This window comes from Struthio camelus, chromosome 2 (assembly GCF_040807025.1).
Source record: "Struthio camelus isolate bStrCam1 chromosome 2, bStrCam1.hap1, whole genome shotgun sequence".
Taxonomy (NCBI): Eukaryota; Metazoa; Chordata; class Aves; order Struthioniformes; family Struthionidae; genus Struthio; species Struthio camelus.
In genome coordinates this window covers 57,525,753-57,549,220 of record NC_090943.1, presented here as the reverse complement: position 1 = coordinate 57,549,220, position 23,468 = coordinate 57,525,753, and the positions used below count along the sequence as shown (strand labels likewise).

At 39.2% G+C, this 23,468-nt stretch overlaps 1 protein-coding gene across 6 annotated transcripts in view; it reads left to right on the top strand.

Annotated features, from left to right (window-relative positions):
- The window catches only part of TARP (TCR gamma alternate reading frame protein), a 32,266-nt gene extending 9,403 nt beyond the window's left edge, over positions 1–22,863 (top strand). For 2 of the 6 annotated variants that reach the window (XM_068935922.1, XM_068935924.1), the window contains exons 3-6: positions 9,467–9,518; positions 20,596–20,898; positions 21,429–21,500; positions 22,228–22,863. In XM_068935922.1, the coding sequence (XP_068792023.1) occupies positions 9,467–9,518; positions 20,596–20,898; positions 21,429–21,500; positions 22,228–22,361 (561 nt within the window). In that variant the 3' untranslated portion in view covers positions 22,362–22,863. Of the gene's footprint in view, positions 1–3,769; positions 3,917–4,034; positions 4,351–8,882; positions 8,933–9,466; positions 9,519–20,595; positions 20,899–21,428; positions 21,501–22,227 lie in introns of those variants that run through there. The other 4 variants (XM_068935928.1, XM_068935926.1, XM_068935923.1 and 1 more) reach the window with 3 other exon arrangements.
- The last annotated feature ends 605 nt before the right edge of the window (positions 22,864–23,468 follow it).

The window sequence follows — 23,468 nt, the reverse complement described above, 5'->3', positions numbered from 1 at the left end:
AATTATTTCTCCTGGGCTTTGTGTATGACGGTCTGAGATCGTACCGCAGTAGGAAAGTTTTGTGCTTCTGCATCTTGAATTAGAATTGAGTGTGCATGCTTAATATCCTGTAAAAAGTTCTTGTGATGTGTGTGGACCTTGAAAAATGAACACCAATATCCTCCATAGTGGTAGTTTTCCAATTCCACAGGCTCTATAGACTGTTCTTACTGGACTTGCTTTTATGCCTTTCAGTATGATTTGAGCAACAATATGCAGCATCTTGATATATATGTTTCTGGCCACCTTAATTATTTGAAAAATAGACTGTGGTAAATTTGACCTGATTTTAATTTCAGTCAGCTTGCCTTCTTTCCTCACACTGTGAGATTTTCTGAAACTTAGTTCCATATGCAGACAGTAGACCTGCTGTTGGATACTGTTGGAATAATCCACTTACGCACTACCCTGCATCCATACCTATGAGAACTCATTTTCATCTATTTCTCAGTTAGATATCCAACTAAATGATTAAGCACAATACTGTTACCAGCTGTTACGGCCATGTCAGTTTGGTCTTATAAGACTTTTTTTTTCCTTTTTGCCTTTCTTCATCATGTGTGCATTGCTCAGCAAAAGAGCATGTTCCAAAAAATATTTCTATTCAACTCATGATATCATTTCTCCTTTTTTTTCCAGATGAGTTTTTTACAAGCAATTCCAAAGCAGGGCCATTTTCCATTATCAAACATGAAGGAAGTGCATGTCTTCACTGTTACATTACAAATCTCTCTGAAGATGTTGATAGTATCTTAATATATGTTGGTATCAAATAAAGAATATTGAAGCTATGTACAAAGTGGATATTAATCATTTCATCAGAGACAAGTATATTTGGTGATATTTTTAACCTGGAAAGGCATATTGTTGAAAAACGCTCTGACCAATACATATGTCTTCTTGCAATATGCAACATAAAGTTGGACCTGTTATTGTGCCTAATGGGAGACTTGCTATGTTAGAAAGTCACAATACAAAAAGTCACCCCTTATCTGTAATATAGACCTTTAATTGTGTGAGACCAAATCACTTACATATTCCTTTTGTCTTAAACTCGGATCTGATACCTGGCAGATTTCTAGCATGTGATATGAAGAACAGCAAGGTACTATTACTGTTTTATATATATATATATGCAATAATATGTAAGCCTAGACCTGACACAGATGTATATTGTTAAGCACATGGATGTGCTTCATTGCCTGAAAATGTGGTTACAGACTTCTCATGGGTGGTCTGGAATACAAGTCTGTCTGCTAAGGAAAACCACTCTTAGCTCGCTCAGGTCCACTAAGCCACTACAACATGAGTGCTTGTGTACTTTAGGCATATATTTTAACCAGAACGCTTTCCAGCCCTGATGATTCTTCAGGAACTGAAAATGGATCTAGCACCAGTAAATGCACTGAAAACCACAGGGCTGTTGCTGCAACCATTCTCACAGTCTCGCAGCTGTAGTCACCAGGAAAACTGGACCCGAAGAGCTGCAGAGAGGACTTTCAGAGCGGAGGTAAGTCTAGTGTAAATGCACTATGCTTACCAGAAGTTTGTGAAAGGTATAAAAGAATTCCTCTTCATGACTGAAGATGAACTACATCTGTTACAGCCATGATGCCAGACTGTCAGAAAATGGAAAGCCTGAGAGACCATCAAATTCATTCTCTGCCTGAAAGCAGGCTCTCCAAAACCCAGACTCTGTGTGATGTTTGTTGCTGGTGCACCGCCTGCCCTGAGGTCAGCAGTGGAATCCTGATGAACTCCTTCAACTCTAACAGCAGTTTTGTCCACCTGAGTTAAAGGGGTCCTCAGTGATCTGCAAGGCTGGGGTTGTGTGTGTGTCCTGGTATCACTAACCCTATCCATGGTTTGAACACTATTCAGCTTAGGAAAGCACTTGCAGATGCTGAAAGGTCTTACCTTAGAGAATTATTAATCTTTGTTTTCCTGACATCTTGAGGTATTTCTTGGTTTTAGACCTCTGAAAGAAAGTTTTGGCAGCAGTATTTACCTGGTACATTTGACACTAACACAGCTAAAAATAATTATTGTATCGTAACTGATGTACAAGACGGTGGTTCTTTTTTGGCTGTACTAGCACACTGATTCACTGACTTATTCACAAAAGAGTGTCTACACAACTGCGTCAGGTCAGCATTTCAGACTGGGGGCTGAGACGCATCCAGCACTGCCACAGCAGACATCATACGCCTCCGTTTGATGATACCTGCGTCCTTCCAATCCCAGACACCAGTACAGCTATCACTGAGCAAGTTCACTGACTATCCTGTAATCTGTCTATCTATCCATCCTTCCATCTACCCCTCTCCTAATGTCTAATGGCTACGTCTTCCAAAAGAATCAACACAGGGGCTTTAAAAGCTCAGCTATGCAATATTTACTGAACCGCCTGTCTGCCTGTTTCTACCTCTGTCCTTATGGACCAAGATCTTTCGTCTTCTACTGTTCTAATCAGTTTTTGGCATAAGGGCCTTAATATCAGGTCCTTTCCATTGCCACACAATTGCCAATGCAATTTTGATTTTCCTTAGCCGTTGTCCCCCATGCAGGAAAACTGTCACTGGATGCAGCTGGAATGAGTGACTTTCTGTTTGCATTTCTCCCCCTTCACTTTAAAGTCTGTTTCATATTTCTGTCTTCCTCACTCCCATGCTCTTAAGCCACCTACGCAGCTTGTTGTGCCTGCTGGTCCTTAACTCACTTCTCCTCCTCATCCTTTTCAGGATGGCCCAATAGAGAATTAAATAGATATCTCCGTTGTTATTTACTGAGAAGAGATGGACCAGTTCCACCAATACTACTACCACACATAGGCAGATGTCTCTCTGTCACTGTCTTTCGCCTGATGCTCTGCAATGATGGATGCCTTTCCTAGTCTGCCAATGACATGTGCCTAATGCCACCTTGCTGTGCACAGCTGATCACATAAATGAGGGAGGACAAAGCAGCTTGTCTCCCTCATGCCCAGATGGTCCCACAGCCTCTGCTAACCTGCTACAGGAGAGAGCCCTCATGATGTTCACGTGACCTTATCGAGACGCACCTCGGCAATGGCTGTTGATAAGCAGACCTCATTCAGTGCACAGGCAACCTCTGTTTCTGAGTCTTTCTTTCCAAGAAGTGTTTGCATCTTATCTGAGCTTTGAAACTGAAATCTTGCAGCTGTGTGTTTCCTCCCACCTTTGAAACCAAAGACTAGGCATGTATTCACTGTACAGCTGTTCTGGTAGGTGCAGGTTGATATGCAACAAGCTCATGTGCTGCTTCTGTGAGGGGGAACCACTGACACAGGGGCACCCTGGCCATTTCAGAGTGCCGGATCTGTGTAACTGAGCCCAAGCAGCAAAATAAGGTCTCTGATGGGATGATGGGATGCGCCCTGCTCAGTCAGGGCTGCAATAAGGGCACTGGTGTGGCTCTCCAGCCAGAGCCTGGCACCCCTCAGGCACTCACTGGTGGCCTCCGGCTTGGACTCTTCCCACCCTGTAACACAGCAGGAGCTGCCCTTGCTTTCAACCCTTTCTCAGTGGTTCTGGCTCAAGTTTTCGAGTGTCACAATCTTTAGATTTAGAAATGTTTCTCATATCTATCTGGGAAGTAAATGGGTCTACAACCTTCTCACCAGCTTTAGCATTTGGCAGCCTAAGTCCTTCCCCAGACTGCAGTGGGTTTTCTGAAAGTGTGGCCTCATATGCTTGCAAACAGACCTATCACTGGATACTGCTCATATGAGTCACTTCCTGCTCCTGCACCACCCTGTCCCCGTCGTTTCCTTCTTCTCTGACTCTTATTGACTGCTGAGTGTGACAAGTAAACATGTTACTGCTGGCAGCTCTTATGGCCAAAATGGTTTGGTCTTGTAAGTCCTTCCTTATATTCTTGCCTTTCTAACAGGTGCTCGTCGCTTCACCAGATGCCATATTCCCAAATCCCTGAATTATAACTAATTATCACTTTTCTCCTCTTTTTCTTCCTAGATGGATTTGCACAAGAAATTCCCCAGCAGAGCCCTATATCTATCACCAAGTTCCAAAGAAGTGCACGTATGAGCTGTGAAATTACTAAATTACTAGAAAGTTTTGACAGCACTGTCATACACTGGTATCAACAGAAGGAAGGGAAACCCCCAGAGAGGCTACTGTACTTTTCAGGAGGGAAAGCTTCTGTTGAAAGTGGCTTTCAAGAAAACAGGTACATGGTTGAAAAAGTTTCTGGCCAGAATCGATGTGTTCTTACAATAAAAGATGTAATCCCAGATGACGCTGCCACTTACTATTGTGCCTACTGGGATGCTCACTATGGTGGAAACTTAGAGACCATTGAGGCAAAAACTCCCTCAGCATCTGAACCACAGGCTTTTAACAGTGTGAGACTACAGTCACTTGCCTCACTTGCCACAGTACCTTTGCACAACTGTTTTGAAACATGTGCCATCATTATCACTCTGACCATCAAACACACATCTACAAATGTCTACAAACAAAAAAACCCCAGAAACAAACAAACAAAAAACAAACAAAAAAAAACGCAAGTGAGTGAAGAAAACTGCTTGGTAACCTGAACAATATGTTTGCTGCTCCCTAGTATTTCTAAGAAAAACACTCTGTATCCCCCACAGTACTTCTTCCTGCTCTACGTGGAAGTGACTGTAAGGCCCTGGAAATATTCTTTACCTGAGGATTCTGATTTCACGAAATCCCACACAGGCAAATTTAAGTCAGAAATTTATATTCTCATATCTACCACAGCTGATGATGCGCTGCTTATAAATTACCTCTCCTTTTATTTCATGTTAGGGCAAATAGAATAAATAGGTTTCTTTGGAAGGCAGGAGACTTGCTGAAACATTTGATTTTGGGGAAGCCATTTCAAATTTTAGTGAGTTAGTATATGGCCTTGGGTACAGCAAGCATTTCAAAGAAGTTGAGAGGAATAACTTTTACTTGTACTGGACTACATACTTGTAGCCCAGTATGTGCCTACTCATCGACTTGTGTTTTTTTTCTTTTTTTGATCAAGTGTATTATTGGATACTAGAAATGCTGGTCCATGAAACATAATGAGCTATGGGACTTTAGAAAGAAAATCAGACTAGGTGCAAATAAAGGGTAAACAACGATATCCTCAGTTCTTGAAAGTCTTAAACACAAAGTGGAGGTTAAGCAGTTTTGCAGTAGTAAACTCACTGTGGACCCTGGAAGTACTTGCCTTGAGAGGCTTCACCTTCGCTAGTGCACCCTGGTGTGTCGTGGGGGCCAGCACTTCAGTGCAGCCAGAGCTTTGCAGCCACTGTGGCCCCAGCGCAGGGGAGAGCCCCCCCCCCCCCCAATTCCTTCACCTGCATTGGCTCCCCCTGTCCCCAGTGCTTCCGGCACAGGAGTGGAGGGTGCATTTCTCTGGCTTAACGAATAGCGTCACTGTCTGCCGCCCAAGGAAGACGCCTCCTCCTCTCATGCAGAGTCACTCAGCTTGCATTCGGGGCCTGCTTCACTCCTCTCTGACTCTCAGCAGCTGTGGAGCTTGACAAGCATGTCCCTGTTGGCGGCTCTTATGGCCGTGATGGTTTGGCCTTGTAAGTCCTTCTTTACTTTCTTACTTTTCCTCATGAGCATCATTGCTGTACTGAAAGACATCTTCCCAAATCCCTGAATTCCAACTGATAATATCATTTCTCTTTTTTTTTTTCTTCCCAGATGGATTTGCACAAGAAATTCCCCAGCAGAGCCCTATATCCATCACCAAGTCTAAAGGAAGTATACGTCTGAAATGTAACTTTAAAGACGTCTCTGGAAATTTTGAAGACACCATCATACACTGGTATCAACAGAAGGAGGATAAAAGTCCAGATAGGGTACTCTACTCTACAGAAGGGAAAATGACTGTAGACAGTAGCTTCCTAGAGCACAGGTATATGGTTGAAAGAGTTTCTAGCCAGAAACTGTGTATTCTCACAATAAAAGATGTAATTGCAGAAGATGCTGCTACCTATTACTGTGCCTACTGGAAAACTCACTGTGGTAAAAACTCAGACATCACCTAGACCAATACTCCTGCAGCATCTGAACAACAAAGTATTTGAAAAGGTTTCCAGTCATTTCTCTCAGTGTGGAGGAGCAGTTTGGCCTCACGTGGAGGCTCTGGAGAAGCAGCACACGCTCAGTGTAGACTGACTCTTTGGAAACTTCAGCTGCCAAAAGCTAGAGATTTCTATCGAGAAAATACAAAGTGCAAAGGGAATAGTGCAAGGCAAATACCTAACCCAAGGCCAGTCAGCCTCTACATTTCAGGTTCTCCTCCTTTCACTCAAGCATGTCAGTTGTAAGGATTTCTTTAATAAAGGCAAAAAAGATCACTTCTCCATATTCTTGTTCCCAGAAATAGCTCAGCATGTTTTACTGAAGCTTTCCAAAGTCTTTAGCCTGACAAAGAAAACTGAAATAATAAACTTTAGCCTGAAGGTTTATAAAATCTTAAGCAAAGAAAAATGAATCTTATTTTGGTTTAAAAGTTAGTAGCTGTGAGAGGGGGAAGACGTTCTACTTATTCTTCCTGAGACATGGAAATCGGTGTTTTTATTCATTCTTTTGGAGCTATATCATCCCCTTTCCCCATCCTTCTTGCTTATCACTGTCTGTATTTCACTGCCCTTGTACTTGGTATTGATGCACCTGAATGACTCACCAAAGTTGGAGATAGCATTACCAAAGAGGAGAGCTTTCCATATTTAACAACAGCTTTTCACATTTATGTCTCATAAGCAATGTCTCCCTCCTAGCTATTGCCTCAAAGTGTAGTGTTCAAAGTAAGCTCAACACCAGGTGCCCACCGATAGATAACCTGTGTCTGTGGATAGACATATGCTTTGGTCCTGTATTTATGGGGTAGAGGTGCAAAGAAGTAACTCCAGCTAGTTAAATCAGTTGTCTAGTCATATGCAGAGGAGTGTAGATGGGGACCTTTTATGAACCAGACAATGGCTCACGTGCCATAAACTTTTTTCAAGTGTCTACAAAAAGTAGGAGGGAAAGTGAGCAGGCTTGAATTCTGCATTTGCTGTGATATTTTGGGATCTCTTTCTGCTGACAGCCCATCGCTTCAGAAAACACTGGTGTGGGCGCAGGAGCCAGCATTTTCGTGCTGCCCACAGGACCCATGCTGGCTCCCCGCAAGCTACTGGGAGATGGTGCCCTGCAGCCCTCCCTGCTCACTGGCTGTTCATGGCAATCTGCAATGCCTCTGTTTTCAGGTGGCTGCAGGGACTTTTTGCATTTAATTTTGCCCCTGCAAAGTCACCCTGCTCCTCCTGGACCTCTGCTCTCTTTTGTACTAAAAAACTTTACTTGTTTAATTTGACACCATTTCTCTCTGCGATATACGGCCTTTCTGGACCATTAGTATAGCGAATACAGTTAAATCTTTCATTAATTTTCCCATCGCCTCGTTACTCTGTTATGACAACACCTTTTTGATTAATGTAGTCTTATTTATCTCCTTCCTCTGGCTCCCTCTTCTCTCTGACAAAACAAACAAACAAACAAACAAATAAACAAGCTTTATCTTCACTTTCATCCAGTGTCAAAACACCAGTTAACCTGAAGTTAGACATCCCATTTTGTACCTCTGATAAGTTTTCCAGATCTTTCTGCCATCTTGCATGCTGGCCCCCATGCCCAAGAAATTCACCCATGAAGGTCTTCCTCTAAGATGAAGACCCTCTTTAAAATCCTCCTTTGCTGTAATACCCTCATATTCTCCTTGCTTGGCTCATCGAAGTGTATCTAATTAAAGAATATTAGTCTGATGGGTTGAAAAAGTGCTACAGCAATTTCAGCTCTGTATGAGGCCTGCAAAATGGCAATTACAACGAGAAGAGATAGTCTTCCCTGCCCAGGAATACTTAGAGTATACGATAGCTTTTGTCACATCCAATCGTGTAAACTGAAAGAACTTCACCCTCAGCCTGGTTCCTCTCCGTAGCCACAAACAATAATTTCTTTACAATATTTTGCGGTCTTTTGGTCACATGTTTGGGTGTATGCGTATGCCACACACGAGCCTGAAAGCACTCAAACTCAGATTATTTAAAATGGCAATTTAAACATGCAGACTGTTCAACTGACAGAAGCTGGGCTTCCTCAGATGTTATCTTGGCTTGTTTTGCAAGAAGCCAGTGTGCAAAGGAAAAGGCCCTTTCCCGCACCCGCTGGTATCAGGTGTCAGTAAGCTGTTATTTACAGAGTCTGGAAAGATTCCAGGAGATGGAAAGATAATAACTTTGTACTGAGCACAGAAAATACAAGGTGTAGCATACAGATCCCCTCTGCAATGCACGGCAGAGAGGGGCTTGTCATGTCGGCTCTCTCTCATTTCTATCTGCTAAATAGTGTCAGGACAGCTAAAAAAGAACTACTTTCTAGTAGTACTTGATGTTACCTATCTGCAGGTGAGAGAGGGTCTATGCCTTTGCAAATGGGCAGGATCATGGCCTTGGAGCACGTGTTTTTTAACATGTGCAACCCTATGGACCTCTTTGTTTAAAACCGAAGCGAAGCCTTCACCTAATTCTCATTCATAGACATAAAATGGAGGCATTATCTAACAAATTTGCAATGCTTTGAGAAAGAGACTTGCTCTGAAGGGAATTCAGATATCAGCCGAGCAACAGGGTGTAAGTCCGCAATATCTGATGTTCTCCAAACAGCCAATGGCCTGGTAATCCTTCCAGCAGGTTCCCTGGGACAGGTAAGAAAATTTTGGTTTTTTCTCCAGTGATAGCACAGCAACAGAGCATTTTAACTTATTGTAAAGTCAAAAGCCACTGTGGCATCTGCCTGGATAAAATACTTTGGCACAGGAACCAAGCTAATTGTTTCTAGTAAGTACCATTATTATTAATCTTGTTTTCACCTGCTAAATGGAGCTCTCCAAAGAGATGATGAAGAATGAAAGAGTGTATGAAAAATAACTTGTGCACGATAAGTTGTGTTTTGTCTGTGATCTGTGCATGGAGCTCCAGTTGGATGGGTAGTTGGGCAAGAAATAGCGGACCTGGTGAATATGAACCTGAAGAAATAAGTTGTGAATTGTCCGGATGTCCTGCAGGAACTAGAATGTAACCATTTGTCTTCTTAAAACAGTAGGATAGAAGTTATCTTGGAGAAAACGTAGCAGACTAGAGGCAACAGACCCTTGTTACGGGAATCCCAGAGGTAAAAAGATTGTGCTGTGTTTGAAAGCCTGAACTTTCTACACACTACAAAAATCAAAGTATTCCTAAAACTGCAGTCCTTAAAATTGCAGTTACTGCCCTGGGTCAGGTATTCACCCACCTCTAAATCAGAGAGACTTTTGCTGTAGCTTATGAATAGAAAGTGAAGTGCAGGAGATATTGCTAAGCATTATCATGCAGTGGGATGCTGATGTAAAAATATTTGGAAGTGGAACCAAGCTGATTGTTTCAGGTAAGTGTGAAACGTAAAACTTGCAACTTCTTCAGTGCGTTTCAGGGGTTAGATGCTGGCTGCATGAAGTGCTCTGCTTCTTTAGTTCCCACTGGTTTTAATCCTGCTGAATGCTTGGCAGGATTTCCCCCTTAAAGAGCATTTCAAGGCACAGAACACAACCTAATTGTTTTGTATTTATTTCTGAAATGGGGGAAACGACAATTATTGCAGCACAGAAGTATAGCTAATCTCACGCTTTGTTTGTGTTTCAAAGATGAATCTAAATATATAAAGATAACATTCAGAGAATTAAAAGACGCTTTTGTCTCTAATGATGCACATTCCACTTCTGTGAAATTTCTAAGTCGTTCTGAAAGAAAATGTCAAAGCCTTGGGTTACTCAAATTCTTTGAAGAGCAAGAAGTATTCGTTTAAGAGTATGCCGGACTGTATCGAATGGCAGGTGTTAACAGAGGTACGCCCAGGATTGTCTGAAGATATGCAAAGCTGAAGGGCTACTGCCTCTTCCTAGGTCTTGCAGAAACCTCTCATCATTCATTATTATCCTTATTGTTATCATTATTGTTATTAAGGAAGAGTGGCAAACTGTGGAAACATTGAGCTTCCCCTCCCAAAACGTTGGACATAATCAAAATTATAGTGCTTCAGGTTAACTTCAGGTGCTTCAGTACTTGCCTGTGATTTGCCTTAATTAGTCACTTGAGTTGGAAACAGTTTGCCTAATTGCAATCATCTAAAAAAGGGTTATCTGGTTGGTGGGAGCTTGGGCTTTGATTCCTGTGCAGTCAGAGTTTTTTCTTCTTGTACTGACAAAAGAAATATTGATGGGGAGTCATACTTTGCTTGGGTCACAGCATACCATTCACTACTTCTTTGTCTGATTTTATGGGTTTTTTTTAGAAGTGTAGTTTACTTAGCTAATATCTGATCCAGTAGATCAAAGAGGTCTTCTGCTGAGGCTTTCATTCTCCACAAAGCAGATGTGGAGCCAAGGTGATCAGTTTGCATCATTCATCTAAATGTTCCAAAGGTAAATATTTGTTAAGATGAATCCTGCCCATTTAGCATCAGTGATACCTTCAAAAATCCCTTCCCCATGCTTTTTAGAGTTTAGGTGTGTGATCCTTTTTTTACTGTTCTCAGACCTAAAAATTGATTAAACAGCAAATCTCTTTTTATTTAAAAATAACATTTACCCTTATCAAGAGAACAGATCTGCATTGTTATTGCAAAGGCTTTCTCCAATGTGTTTGCATTGGAAAGACTTCAAAATATTTGGCTCTGGTACGAAACTCCTTGTATCAGGTAAGTTAGATGCTACGTGCTATACAACAAGGTCTAGGAGCTTGGTTGTGGCCATACAGAATAGTGTAATTCTAGTGCCCTGGGGGATGTTGAGCTTGGCTGCAGCCTGGGCACCAGCCCTGTATAGGGTCACCACAGCTTCCTACAACCAGCCTCGCTGATTTGTAACGTGCTGTTTTAGGGTCTCAAACGTTTCTGAAAAGCAGAGATGTTTTGTGTCACTTTTGATCATAGTCCTCCTTGGAAATAGGGTGACAAATGGTCTGTAGTAGTTTTCAGAGCCCTCACGCTTTCATCCAACTGTATTGAATGAATAGGCATAGAATTAAGCTATTGTGAATTAAGCATAAAAAAGAGAAATCCTCTTCTCAATATAAAGAACAATGTGCAGTTTCTCATATTGGTTATTGAGGGTGAAATTCTGTCAGTCATTCCCCCAGAATTTTTCTTGTCTTTAGATCAGTAAAAGTGAAAGAATTTGGCCCTAATTATTTTTCTTATGTACACAGTACTTAAACAGTAGAAATAAACAAGTACTTCCAAATACTCTTCATATTGCTTAATAATATTTGCATAAAGAAGTGATCAATCTTTTTGCCTTTTCTGCAAAGACTTTTTACCTTTAAATGGTGTTTCAAACACAACAATCCTGGGGCTAACAACTGTACAAGCTCAGGGCAGAGGAACTGTTGCTACCAAATATTTTAAGCCTGGTTAAATTCATAGACTTATATTAGGAGATCAAGCAAAGACTGTTGTTAATAATTCTTTTAATAAGGAATAAGTAAATCATAACTACAATGCATTGGAAATATCCCTATCAGCATGTTGTTGTAGGTGAAAATTCTTCCCCTCTTAAGCAGGTAGATGCAATTCATTTAATACCTGTAGTTTACAATAAATGATTTTCTAGTGTCATTCTAATTCTGTAATATTCTGTTTTCCTTAAAGTGGGCCAAGACTTCTAACTGATTATTATAGAGTGAAAAGGCTGTATTGACCCAATACTGAAGATCAGAAATTTCATCACAGAATGTTTTTTCATAGATGAATATTAAATATTAGCTCAACAGGTCATTCCTAATGGCGAAAAGCAAGACTTGGAATAAAGAGCCCTAATTCAATGAAATCACTAGGATTTGAGCTTGAGCAGAATCTTCCCCCAGATCTATACTGAAAGGGCCAAATATATTAAAAAAACCAAACTCCGATCAGCTTTGGTGGGCCAGAATTTCACCCCCAAACTCTATAACTCTACTTGTTATTTGTATAAGAGCTCTTATTTGCATAGCCAGAAGCTACTGTTCAAGACAGGTCTATGTAATGAACTTGATTTTGTTCTTGTTGGTCTTGTTTAATTAGTTCTACTTCACTGACCAAAACAGAATTGTTCCAGACTTACAATAACAGAAGGGCTAGGATTTATGAGAATTGTTTTGCATTTGTATGTAGTGGAATAGTTGAGTTTTAAAAAGCTTTCATCAGAGTTGGAACATTAATCCAACATAAACTGGTAATACAGGATTCTTCTGTATGTATCTTTCCAGGAAACTAGGCACCCACAAGGTCACAGTAGGGAAGCCAGGACTGAACTCATCTCTTCAAATGCAGGATTTTTTTGGTTTTGGTTTTTGGATTTTTTCCTCAGCTCAGAAGCAGAGGGGCCTGCTGAACCAGCCTAGGAAAGTTTTCCCTCTGCCAGCCCTGCTACATCTGCAGCTCCATCTCCCTGACAATTTGCAAGCGTGCTAGTGTCCTGCTAACTTATTTTGAAATGTTAGTAAGAATAGTCCATTAACATTTCTAGGAAACAATTTCATCTCCTGAATTATGGCAGCAATTATTGATTTCTTTAAATGTTAACTCCTAAATGTTACAGAGGTATCCACCCTTCGTTTCATCAGATGCACTGAAAGTCATTATTTAGACAGGCTGCAATTATTTTTTGCAATTAGGAAATTTCATATTGCCTAAGGTTGGATTAAACTGATCTTCTGCCCTTATAAATGAAAATGGTAAATATTACTGTATTACTGTTCACATTTTTGGAGGGTGAGAGGGAGGAGAATCTGAAGGCCTGAATCAAAATCCAATAGAGTTCAAAGTCCAGATTCAATGTTATGGCGGAGGGATGGAAACGTATAAAATAATAAGGGAAGATGTGGTCACTCAAAAGAGTGAGGCTACAGAGCAAATACCTCTTGTCATGATTACTATTAATAGGGACACTTGCTAATAGCTTTAGCAAAAGTAGCGAGGCTTTAAGGGGTTTGAAGATGAACTTAGTATCCCATCCTTCTAAGGCAATCTTGGCAAATAGATTTCAGTGTGACAATTCCTGCATTCAGTCCGTTCTCTGTTATTCTACAGCCATGGCCCAAAAAGACCAACCTGAATTAGTGATACCGTTAAGTGGTAGGTTCTTGTTGTAGCGTATATATTTATGTAGGCACAGGCACACACACATAGGTAAATATGATATTTCCCATGTTGTCCACTTTTACAGCCCCTCACTTTTTCCATAGAAATTTCAGGCGATGCTGAAGGATTCTTATTCTAGAAAAATTCTAAATCTCAAGTATGCAGGATCTGTTTTAAATATGTATGTGATTTTTGAATGTCCACCATTAAATTGTTTCCATAATACATTTTGTGAGTATTCCAAATGCTTAGCTTTTTTTTAATGTGCAAACTTAATTATTTAAATACAGAAGACTAATAAAAGTGAAATCTGTTGTATGAGTGAATACAGGTTCAGGCACACAGTTTTGCAAGGAAAATTTTAATGTTAAAGCTCAGGATGTCAGAGGAATCAAACTCACTTCTATTAAGAGAACAAAGACAGATTTTGTTGAGACTAGGTGGGTTTTTGCAAAGCATTTGCCTAATGTGGACCTACAGGAAAATCTTTGGAGCAGGCACAAAACTTATTGTTTCAGGTAAGTTTTTCAATATCCAAGAAAATATAGCTTATCTTGATAAAATCTAGAGGAGAGAGGATGGGTGCAGGGGTGGGGTGGCTCAGGCTGGTGGCTATGGGTCACTCCATGGCCTCAGGGCAGGGGGAACGGAGAGAAGCTACAGGGGCAAACCTTGGGGCTACTGCTAAGCCCCTAAACTGTGGCAGAAGCTTTGCATTTCTCTGTTTGGTTGGGCTGGAGACCTCTCCCTGCGGATTTAGCCTAACAAAGCTGATTTATTGCAGCCCAGGGGAACTGAGCTGTCTTTGATGCACCTTCGCACAAATTAGTTGCAGGCATGCAGTAAATAATCATAAGATTAAAATGCTGGGGGAAATCCTGGGCCTTTAGAAAGTGTTGCCGTTGATTTCAGCATAACTAGACTTTCATGTAAGATGCACAGTTTTCCCTGTGGAGAAGCTAGAAGGCTCTGGGGAAGGACGCGCACAGCAATGACCGAAATGAGTGCTCATTGATAGCATACATAGATGCACGCTTAACGTTGCAGTCTCGGTATTGCCTTCCTGCAATATCGTCAGTGTTTGGGAAGGCAAGTATGGTAGGAGATGAGGATGAATGGGTCTGATCCCACATCCATTTAAGCAGATTGTGGTAACTTCAACATGTAGAGGTTTAGACCCAAAATGAGCTGTGCCCCTCCACTTGGTTGGTGAGGAGCTGTGGCTGCTCAGGACCACCCAGCTCCAATTTTCTGTAGCTTTCTTCATTAATTCAGTTAAAAGAGTGGTTTAGAGCATTTCTTCATTCACATTTAAAACCATCTTATGTCATAAGACTCATTTTTTCCTCTAAATCATGGAATGAGCAAATGTAGTTGTTCTCAATTACAATGCCAGTAATGTGAAAAGATCTAAATGCTCCTCCCCATTACCTCCATGAAACCTACCCTCCACAAGCAGAACATTTTCTTTTTAGAGCTGCTAACCCCAAATACTCTGTGCTGCAAAGCAATTGGAATGGAATGCTGTGTAACATGGTGTGACTAGATTCAGCTGTTGTGTGTGCCTGGACTCTAGAGCTAGAGACGGCAAGTAACAGTCTGCATCTCAAAGGTGGAAGTCATTTAGCAAGACGATGAAAATGAGCTTGACTAGCTTCCACATCCCAGAATCTTTAAAGATCTGTCTTTAATCTTTAGTGACTTCACTTGACTTTAGTGACTGACCATATGGGCAAGAAATAGCGGACCTGGTGAATACTGTGAGCACCTCTAGAACAGCTCCTCAATTCTGATTGAGGACAGGGGAGTGGAGAAATGAGGAGAAGGGTTGTGTTGTGGTTGGGTTGTGTTTATTCCCTGTGCTGCTCCAGGAGAGAAAAACGGAACTGCTTGGAAGTGTACAGAGCAGCTCTCAGTGCAGCAAGTGAGAAATGCAAAAGTTTCTTGCTGCTATGGAGCTGGTTCAGTCTCCGTTGACTGGGGAGGAAAATTGCCTGGAATGGCACAGATTTGCAGCTCCTGGTTTCCTTTTGCATTTGCATTCGTCCTAATTGTGCTACAGTTGTGCAGTCGGTAACACAAATGCCTATTTCAGCATGGAGCATGTAGCAATACTTAGTGTGTTGCCCAGAATATGAAAGATGTTAGCTAGGTGACCGTAAATATGTCAAAATGTAGAGAGCAGAGGACAATCCAACCAAACTGAACATGTTAGCCATGCCTCTGATCAAAAATGTTCTGTTAGAATTTGCAATGAAATTGTATTTGTCGAGAAAGGTGGTGTTGCCAAAGAGAGAACCATGCAGAAGCTTACAAAAAATGCATGAACAAAGTTAAAGACATCCTAGGGCTTAGTGAGTTCTGTTTAGACGGTGGGCTTGGCATTTAAAACATAGTCTGCAAACTGTGAGTTTGCTGAAATCTTTTGCCTCAAAGATTTATTAATTACAGAGCGTTATGTTGAGCTGCAACCGGAATGAAATGTTGCGGCACTGGCACACATGCTTTCAGGTATGTTTGTCAAAGCGTTCTCAACGCTTAGGCTTGCTTCTGGTACAATGAAGTGAGGGCCAGGCTGAAGTACTTGCCACATGGAAGGACTTCACAAGATAGGCAATCTTAAGAAAAAATTGAGCTACCTGTTTGTTTAAATCAAGAAATAAGTTGTGAATTGTCATTGATTTGTAATGTGTTGTTTTAGGGTTGCAAATGTTTCTGAAAAGCAGAAGTGTTTTGTGTCTCTTCTGATCATAGTTCTCCTTGGAAATATGGCGACAAATGGTCTGTAGTAGTTTTCCGTGCCCTCACATTTCAGTGGAGAAATAGACATAAAATTCATTAAAAAGGAGGGTTGGGTTTTGGGGGTTGGAAAGAGGCAAAGAAATGTAAGTAAGGTTTAGAGCTTGCCTTCATTTTCATATTATACAATTATTTAAATTTTAAGTTTTTTTTTAAATAATGTGGACAAAAACACTCACCATCCCAGAATAATTTAACTAGCTTTCTCTGTTGCAGAATCAAAAAAAGCGGAAATATCATTGCTCAGTTGATGCCCCAAATAACAACGGTTGTGTTTTATTTTGCTTTTTTAACCAGTGGCAGCAATTATCTTGAAATGGGTTTTAAAGTACATATCACTAAGGGCTCTTTGGGGAATAGCAGCATTAGCTGAGATTCAATTCAGATTTTCTATATACTTGTAGCCAAATGAATTGACTCTTCCTATTCGTATGATTTTTGTAAAAAAAAAAAAAAAAAAGAAAAAAAAGAAAAAAAAGAAAAAGAAAAAAAAAGAAAAAATCTTTGTCTGGTCAATGTGTTGCGAGCAGTTTCTGTAAGAAAATGTGTGTGTGTGTGTTCTACAAGATATTTGGTACTGGCACAAAACTCGCCATCTCTAGTAGTGTTTTAAAAAACTATTTTGTAAGTTTTGTAATGGCAAAGCAATGGAGCCAAGGTTGACAGCTCTTTAAGGTACGTGGAAAGACTTACGGTGGGTCAGGAGTATGCTATTTTATTATCTGTGATGATATCAGAAGTTGCTGGCAAACAAGACAAGAATGTTGCATATAAACTCAATGCGCTGAGTGCCCTCAGCTCCCACTGCCATGAAGGGACCTGAGAAGCTCTCAGGATCAGACAAAGTTACTCCATTCTGTGGGACCATCCAAATAACGAGAATTAAAATCTGAGCTTAAAAAAAAATAAATTTATTTCTAGATGTTACTTATAAATATTTATACACAAACTGTAGGGGGGGACTTCCTTAGAAAAAAAAGGATTCCTAAAATAATTAATCTATTTAAATGTGTGTCTTGAATCCCAATAAATAGCTCATTAATTGCAAGCCTAACTCCAGAGCTGTATTTGTGCAATATTGTGCAGTCACTGCCTTATTACAGCAGAGAAAACACAGATGATTGATAGCTTATGAAATAAGTACAAATTATATGTGCATGCTTATATATCATTTAAAAAGACCTGTGTACCTATTTAGACCTGCCTTAAAAAACTGTTACATAAATGAAACAGCAAAATGCTTTGAGAGTTTTACTAAAACCAAAAGGAAAGTGGAGTGTAAGTTCATTTTTTTTGAAATCTTTCAGAAAGGCTCAGAAAAGTCAGCGTAAACCATCTTATTGACATCAGTGACTTTACAAACCAGCCTAAAGATGCATCAAAAGCTACAGCCAACTCTACACATACATGTACATCCTTTTTTCCTAGGCATACCTACAGTTTATAGGTGTACACACTCACACACAAATATATATATACACACACACAATTTTATACGTAAAACTTAATTTGTTCAGTTGTTCATTGTTATCCAACTATCTGTACGTGCATATGAGACTTGCCCATGCACGCACATGTATGCAGCTGTTCAGGCACTACATTTTGCTTGAAGCTTGTACATAATTACATGGAATCTGGATTTTCTCAATATAGTGACATAATTTAGATGTTTTATTTAAGCTAATCATTTAGTCTTTTTATGGTAAATAGAAAGACATTGGCATCTCCAGAGGGGGAAATTATCCTATGTTAATAGAAGTCTCTAAAATAGGCATGATGAAGTGCCAGCTGGAAGCATCTCGGGGTCTCTATTCAGATTTGACAATCCAAGAGAAAAAAAAAAAAACCAAATTAGACAATTACATTTTAGCCTACTAAAATTAGGCAGGGCATCTTACTGAGCTTTGAAAAATCTAAAAGAAACACCTAAAACAATCATGAGGTTTTGCAGAGCAGTGTCACTGGGACAAGAGCTACATCATGCTTTCTCAAACATTCACATCTCTGGAGCAAATACATAATTTTGGAAATGGTGTTAATCTTGCATCCCAGGGAGGTTCCGGTGCATACAGACGATAAAACTTCTGTAAAGCAAAACCCTTTAATGCTATGGGACCATAAAATTGTTAGCAATTTTATTTCTGGGAAGAAAAGAAATCTCAGTCCACATCTTATTTTCAATGACATATCTCCAAAATGAGTGAAAAATCATTAATATAAGGATTATCTTTTTGAAGGTAGAAACTCTTCGCTTTGGTTATCTTTTCTTTTGAGCAGTAAGTTCGAAATACTTGAAACACTCTCCTGGTAGTTTCTTACGGGGGATGCAATGTGAAAGATTACTCTAAAATAGCCCAATCATTTTAAAGAAAAGTGAAAGCTTTTTGCCAGAAATTATATGTTTGTACTAATGTATTTCTTACAGTGCTTGGAAACTGTGCCACTCAGTCAAACTCAATGCTTCTAGCTGCTGAAATACGGTGGTGGAGATTTACAGAGGCATCTAGAGGGAGGAAGTGGTGCAAGGAAGTGAAAACTTAAATCTCTCTGCTGCCTTAAAAGTCAGCCTTTAGCAGTATTTTCTATACAACAAAAGTCAGTTCTGAAATCCGTATTTAGCTTCCAATCATAGTTAAGTGTAGATGAAAATAACTGCCCAGAGCACTAGCTATACATGCAATGCAGAAGTTTACATATTTAACCAAAACAGTCTTTTACAACTTTGCTATCCACTTCTATAATATGAAAAAGTCATTTTTGTATGCACAAAGTCTGGCTGATTTGGACTCCTCCTAATAACATAAGCTTTATTCAAGAGGGGCAAATGAGACAGAGATTAACTCTAAGCTTGTGGAAACAGTTCGCTATTCATGGTAAAACGTGCTCGATGTTCGTACGTTTGTATTGAGCACATTTCTGAAAGCGCATCACTTTCTAGAATGCTGGTACAAAAATATGCTCTTTCGCTACAGAAATATTATTTGGATATAGAACGTTCTTCTGTTTTGTTTTTTTGGCTTTTCAGTTATGTCAATTCATACATTTATACAAACCTAGCATTAAAGTAACAGCATTGTCAAGATTCCTAGTATAGAGCATTTTGTGATTCCATATTCCTGTCTTTATCTAGATCATTACCTGACCAACACACACAATTCCCTCAAAACCAATGGCCAAAACCCACAAAATTAATATCAGATTAAAAAAGAATTATTTAGACATAGCAGATCTTCATTAATTAGCAGCGTCTTAAATGGGGACATAAACCTGCAAAGATGTGACAGCTAGGTAGGCCCATTTTTAATAAGTTATAGACAAATTTTCCATTTAGTTGCCGTTGCATAAGGATTACAAAGCAATATTAAATTCCTTGTGTGACATAAATAAATGAACAAAGTTATTCCAAGAACTATTACTATTATTTAATAATTGTCAAGGACTTGTGGAGACAAATATACTTTCTGACAGCTGTACCGCTTGGAAGGCTGTGTGGTCTACGCTGTCATGTAGTTCCCTAAATGTTTTTTTAATTCATCTTGAAGGGAAATTGACTATGAATGCCTTCACCAATATTTCAGCTGCTTAACATGAGTCTCAAAAATAATTTTTCAAAATCCTTTTGAAGAGGTATCTCAGGTTTTAAATAATCAGATTTAAATTTATTTTTCTAATAATATACTCTAGAAATTTTTTGAGATGCTTTTTAATCTACTTCATACAACCTTTAATTCTTTATCTATCAGATGTCATTTGTTTAAACTTCAATTACACAAAAGGCAATTTTTCAGAGACAACAGAACAGATCTCATGTTTCTTCAAAAATTTCTGATTTATTGACATACGGTAGACAAGATGCATGAAAGAAGCATAGTCTGGATATGAGCATTCACCGAGCAGTTTTAAATTTAAATGCTGTTTCTCCACACACATGGAATAGTATTAAAGTTTAGACTGAATGTTTTCAGGGCTCTGTAAACATCTGTATATTGTCTAAACAAAAACAAGTTTACAAAATTTGGGCTGCGTCTTGTCTTCTGATTTTGAGTTTGATTTGCTGTTTTTACTCATAAAAGCCTCTGTTCCTTTTAGTTTTCTTTCAAGTGACACATTTAAAGACAAAGTTAAAAGTCTTATTTTGTATTCTCAATCTTGTAACTGTTTTGGAGCAAAAACAAAAACCTGCTAGGTGGGTTCATCCAAACAGTATTTCGTATGAAGTGTATATGAATGCCAAGTCAGAGAGTCCATTCAGCTCAACCAAAAACATTTTTAGTTCAAAGACAGAAACAGCTGAAATTCACACATCCTATTATTCCTTTCGTACATGGGACATTTCTATTCCCATTCTAAACATTTAATAACAAATTAAAGAATTAAAATGTTTGTAAATAAGACATTTAGGTTGCTGTTCTTCAGAATTTATATTGTGCAGCTGAGTATCCGACCTGAAAAAACTGAAAGTATATCTAGGTGAACTATTTCTATTTGTACACTACTGACCTTTCAACTCTTAGTTTTGTTTGTTTTTTTCCTCCAAAATCAAATCCAGATAAAGGATATACCGCACCAACCAACTTTGAAATCCTGAGTAGCGAAAATGAAAATAAGCTGACCTATGTTTGCCTTGTTGAGAAATTCTACCCAGAAGTTATTCGGGTTACGTGGACTGAAGAAGAAAATAAGGAGGTGACAGCTAATGTAGTAAATGGAGAGGTCTGGAAATCTGCAGAAGATGACCAATACTCTATTGGCAGCTGGTTAACCGTACCAAAAGAGAACAAAACCAAGAAATATTCTTGCAAATATGAGCATGAAAGCAAAGAGGATTCACTTGCCACCACTTCCACACAAGGTACATACTACCTTTTTAAAACAGCTATTCTCCATATTATTTTAACAGGTATTCTACATATTACTATAGAACTCACTTTTTCTTTGCAATAAAATTATATAAATAACTGAGTGCATTAGTGCTCCTGAAAGGGGCTGTGCTCCTTGGCGTGACCACAGCCAAAATGTACATCAGGAGAAGGTACGGCCAAGGAATAGCCTCATGGACGCATCCCTGAGCAGGGCAAAGGCAAAGCTATGATTTAGGGCAACAAAACCTATTTTACATGCATACGGGCATTTTTGCCTTCCAATTTCTCTCTACAAATGAATCCTACTTGTAAACATGTGCTCTGAGATGTTCTTAAGTGTCCACTTTTCTCATGTTTCCTTTCCTTGAAAGACAGCTCTTAAGCGTCCATTTTCTGGTTTAATAGTATCTTCCCATTTCACTGTTGCTGTACGGCCTCTTCTTTTCTCTGTTTCTCTATTAATGTTTGTTAAAAATTAACGAAAAGCCTAACTCGGATGTTTAAACTCTCTTTCCATTAGATCTTACAAAGACTGTGGAGGAACAGGACTGCAGCACATATTCTGGAAATAGCACAACAATTTTTTATGGAGGTAACTAAAATGTATTTAAATACAGGAACACGGTGCATGTCATGGAAGAATTAAATACTCTTATACATGCTCACAACATCATGACAATAATCCTTCTAAATAGCCTACAGGCAATTTTTTAAGTTGCTGGGGTCTGCAACTTAATAATGATTAAACATTTTGCAGAATTAACCTCTGCTGTGGGTTACAAAAAAGGGTTATCCTGCCTTGACTTTTATTAGCATGCTACAGGTGTTTTTCAGGCTAATGTACTATATTCTTAGCCCATATTAAATGGCGACTTGAGTTATTTAAAACAATGGCAAATGCTCAAAGCACTGCCCGGCATTCCAGAAAAAGAAACTTTCTTTCAGTTTGAATAGGGATTGAGGAAAAACTTTTAGGCACTCATGTGTAAAAAAATCAAAAGGATTGGAGCAAACACAGGATTACCCATAATCAGTGCTGGAAGCACTAGAATTATGTTCTTGCCTTAGCAGGGAATAATAACCTAGCAGCATTCAGAGAAACAGTTCAATTCTAAGAAACCTGCTTGACATCGAACTCGTTCAGTGCAAACCTGCTCAGAGGAGAGGCAGACACCGCATTTGTTTATACAGTGTTTGCTGAAAAAGCAATGTAATTGCAGCAATGCAGATACTACATCATCTCGGTTCTACCTATCTTTTAGGAGGCTGCAGAATATTGATGGTTAAACAAGACTTTTCTGTGTTTATGTTTATTCCAGATCACTTAATGCACAGGACGGCGTATTTAGTGTACATAGTCCTTCTTCTGAAAAGCTCCATGTATTACATCATTGTACTCTTCTTCATATACAGAATGAGGACTCCAGCTAAGCACCATGGAAAGAAAACATAAGATAATGATTTTGTAAATCTTTTCTAAACCAGCAGTTATGTTTTCTTTGCTGTAAGCTTGTTATGTTTGCTTTGCTGTATACTTATTCATATGGACAGCCCTAGCTCCTAGTGTTACATATAATAACAAAAAAACCAAATGGATTTTCTATCACTAGTGCACATGGCCTGTTTTGCTGTACAGCTAGCAGTTTTATATCAATCTCTGCTTCTCCTAATTTTTCTGAGTATTGAAATGGCAGAGGGCAAGAGGAGTAAGGTTACATTTCTAGCATTTTAATAGGAATTTAGTATTGCAAAATAAGGAAAGTCCTTGTGTTAAAAATAGTTATGCATGCAGAAAAAGTTTAGAGGTTTAATGGAACTTTTGATATTTAAAGCACAGATGCATTTTTTCATAATGTTTAAGGCTTAATTAGGGGCATTTCAGTGCTGTAAAGTGACAGATATTTGTTCTTTTGACTTATAGTATTTGCCTTATATTACATATTGCTTTTAAAAGATTCCATTAAACACAACATTTTGAAATACTGTGTTTGTTTTTTTTTTAAAATGAAGATTAATGAGCATAAAAGCAATTCTAAGGTGCACACCTACATAAATCTCAGAAATTCACCAGGCCACAGACCAACACTGTTACACAAATTATAAACCTGAACACTGTATTTTTAAAGAAACAAAACAGTTGTAATGATCATGAACATTATCTTATTTAGAGAAACCTTTTAAAGTTGAGTAAAGCTTTAAATCTGAAGCTCTAATAGAGCAAGAGTTTTCACAAAGAGGAATAATTCTCACATGCTGGACTCTGAACTCCTCTCGTCCAAGCTCTGAAGATTTGTTCCTTTCAAAATTCTGGAGAAAAATCAGAAGTAGAAGCATTGGCATAAAGCATTTGTTCAGTTTGGGGCAAGAGATTATCACAGGTTTGCAGACAAGGGCCTGCAGCATTTACTGTAAAAGTCCACTCATGGCATCTGTAAGGATATAGAGAGCAATTAAAGCTTTCTTTCAGACTGCATTTGTGAGGCCCATGTTTGTTCTATAATATTTCCACCGCACATACTAAGAAGGCTAGAAAAGTTGATTCATTTCTCACAGCTCACAG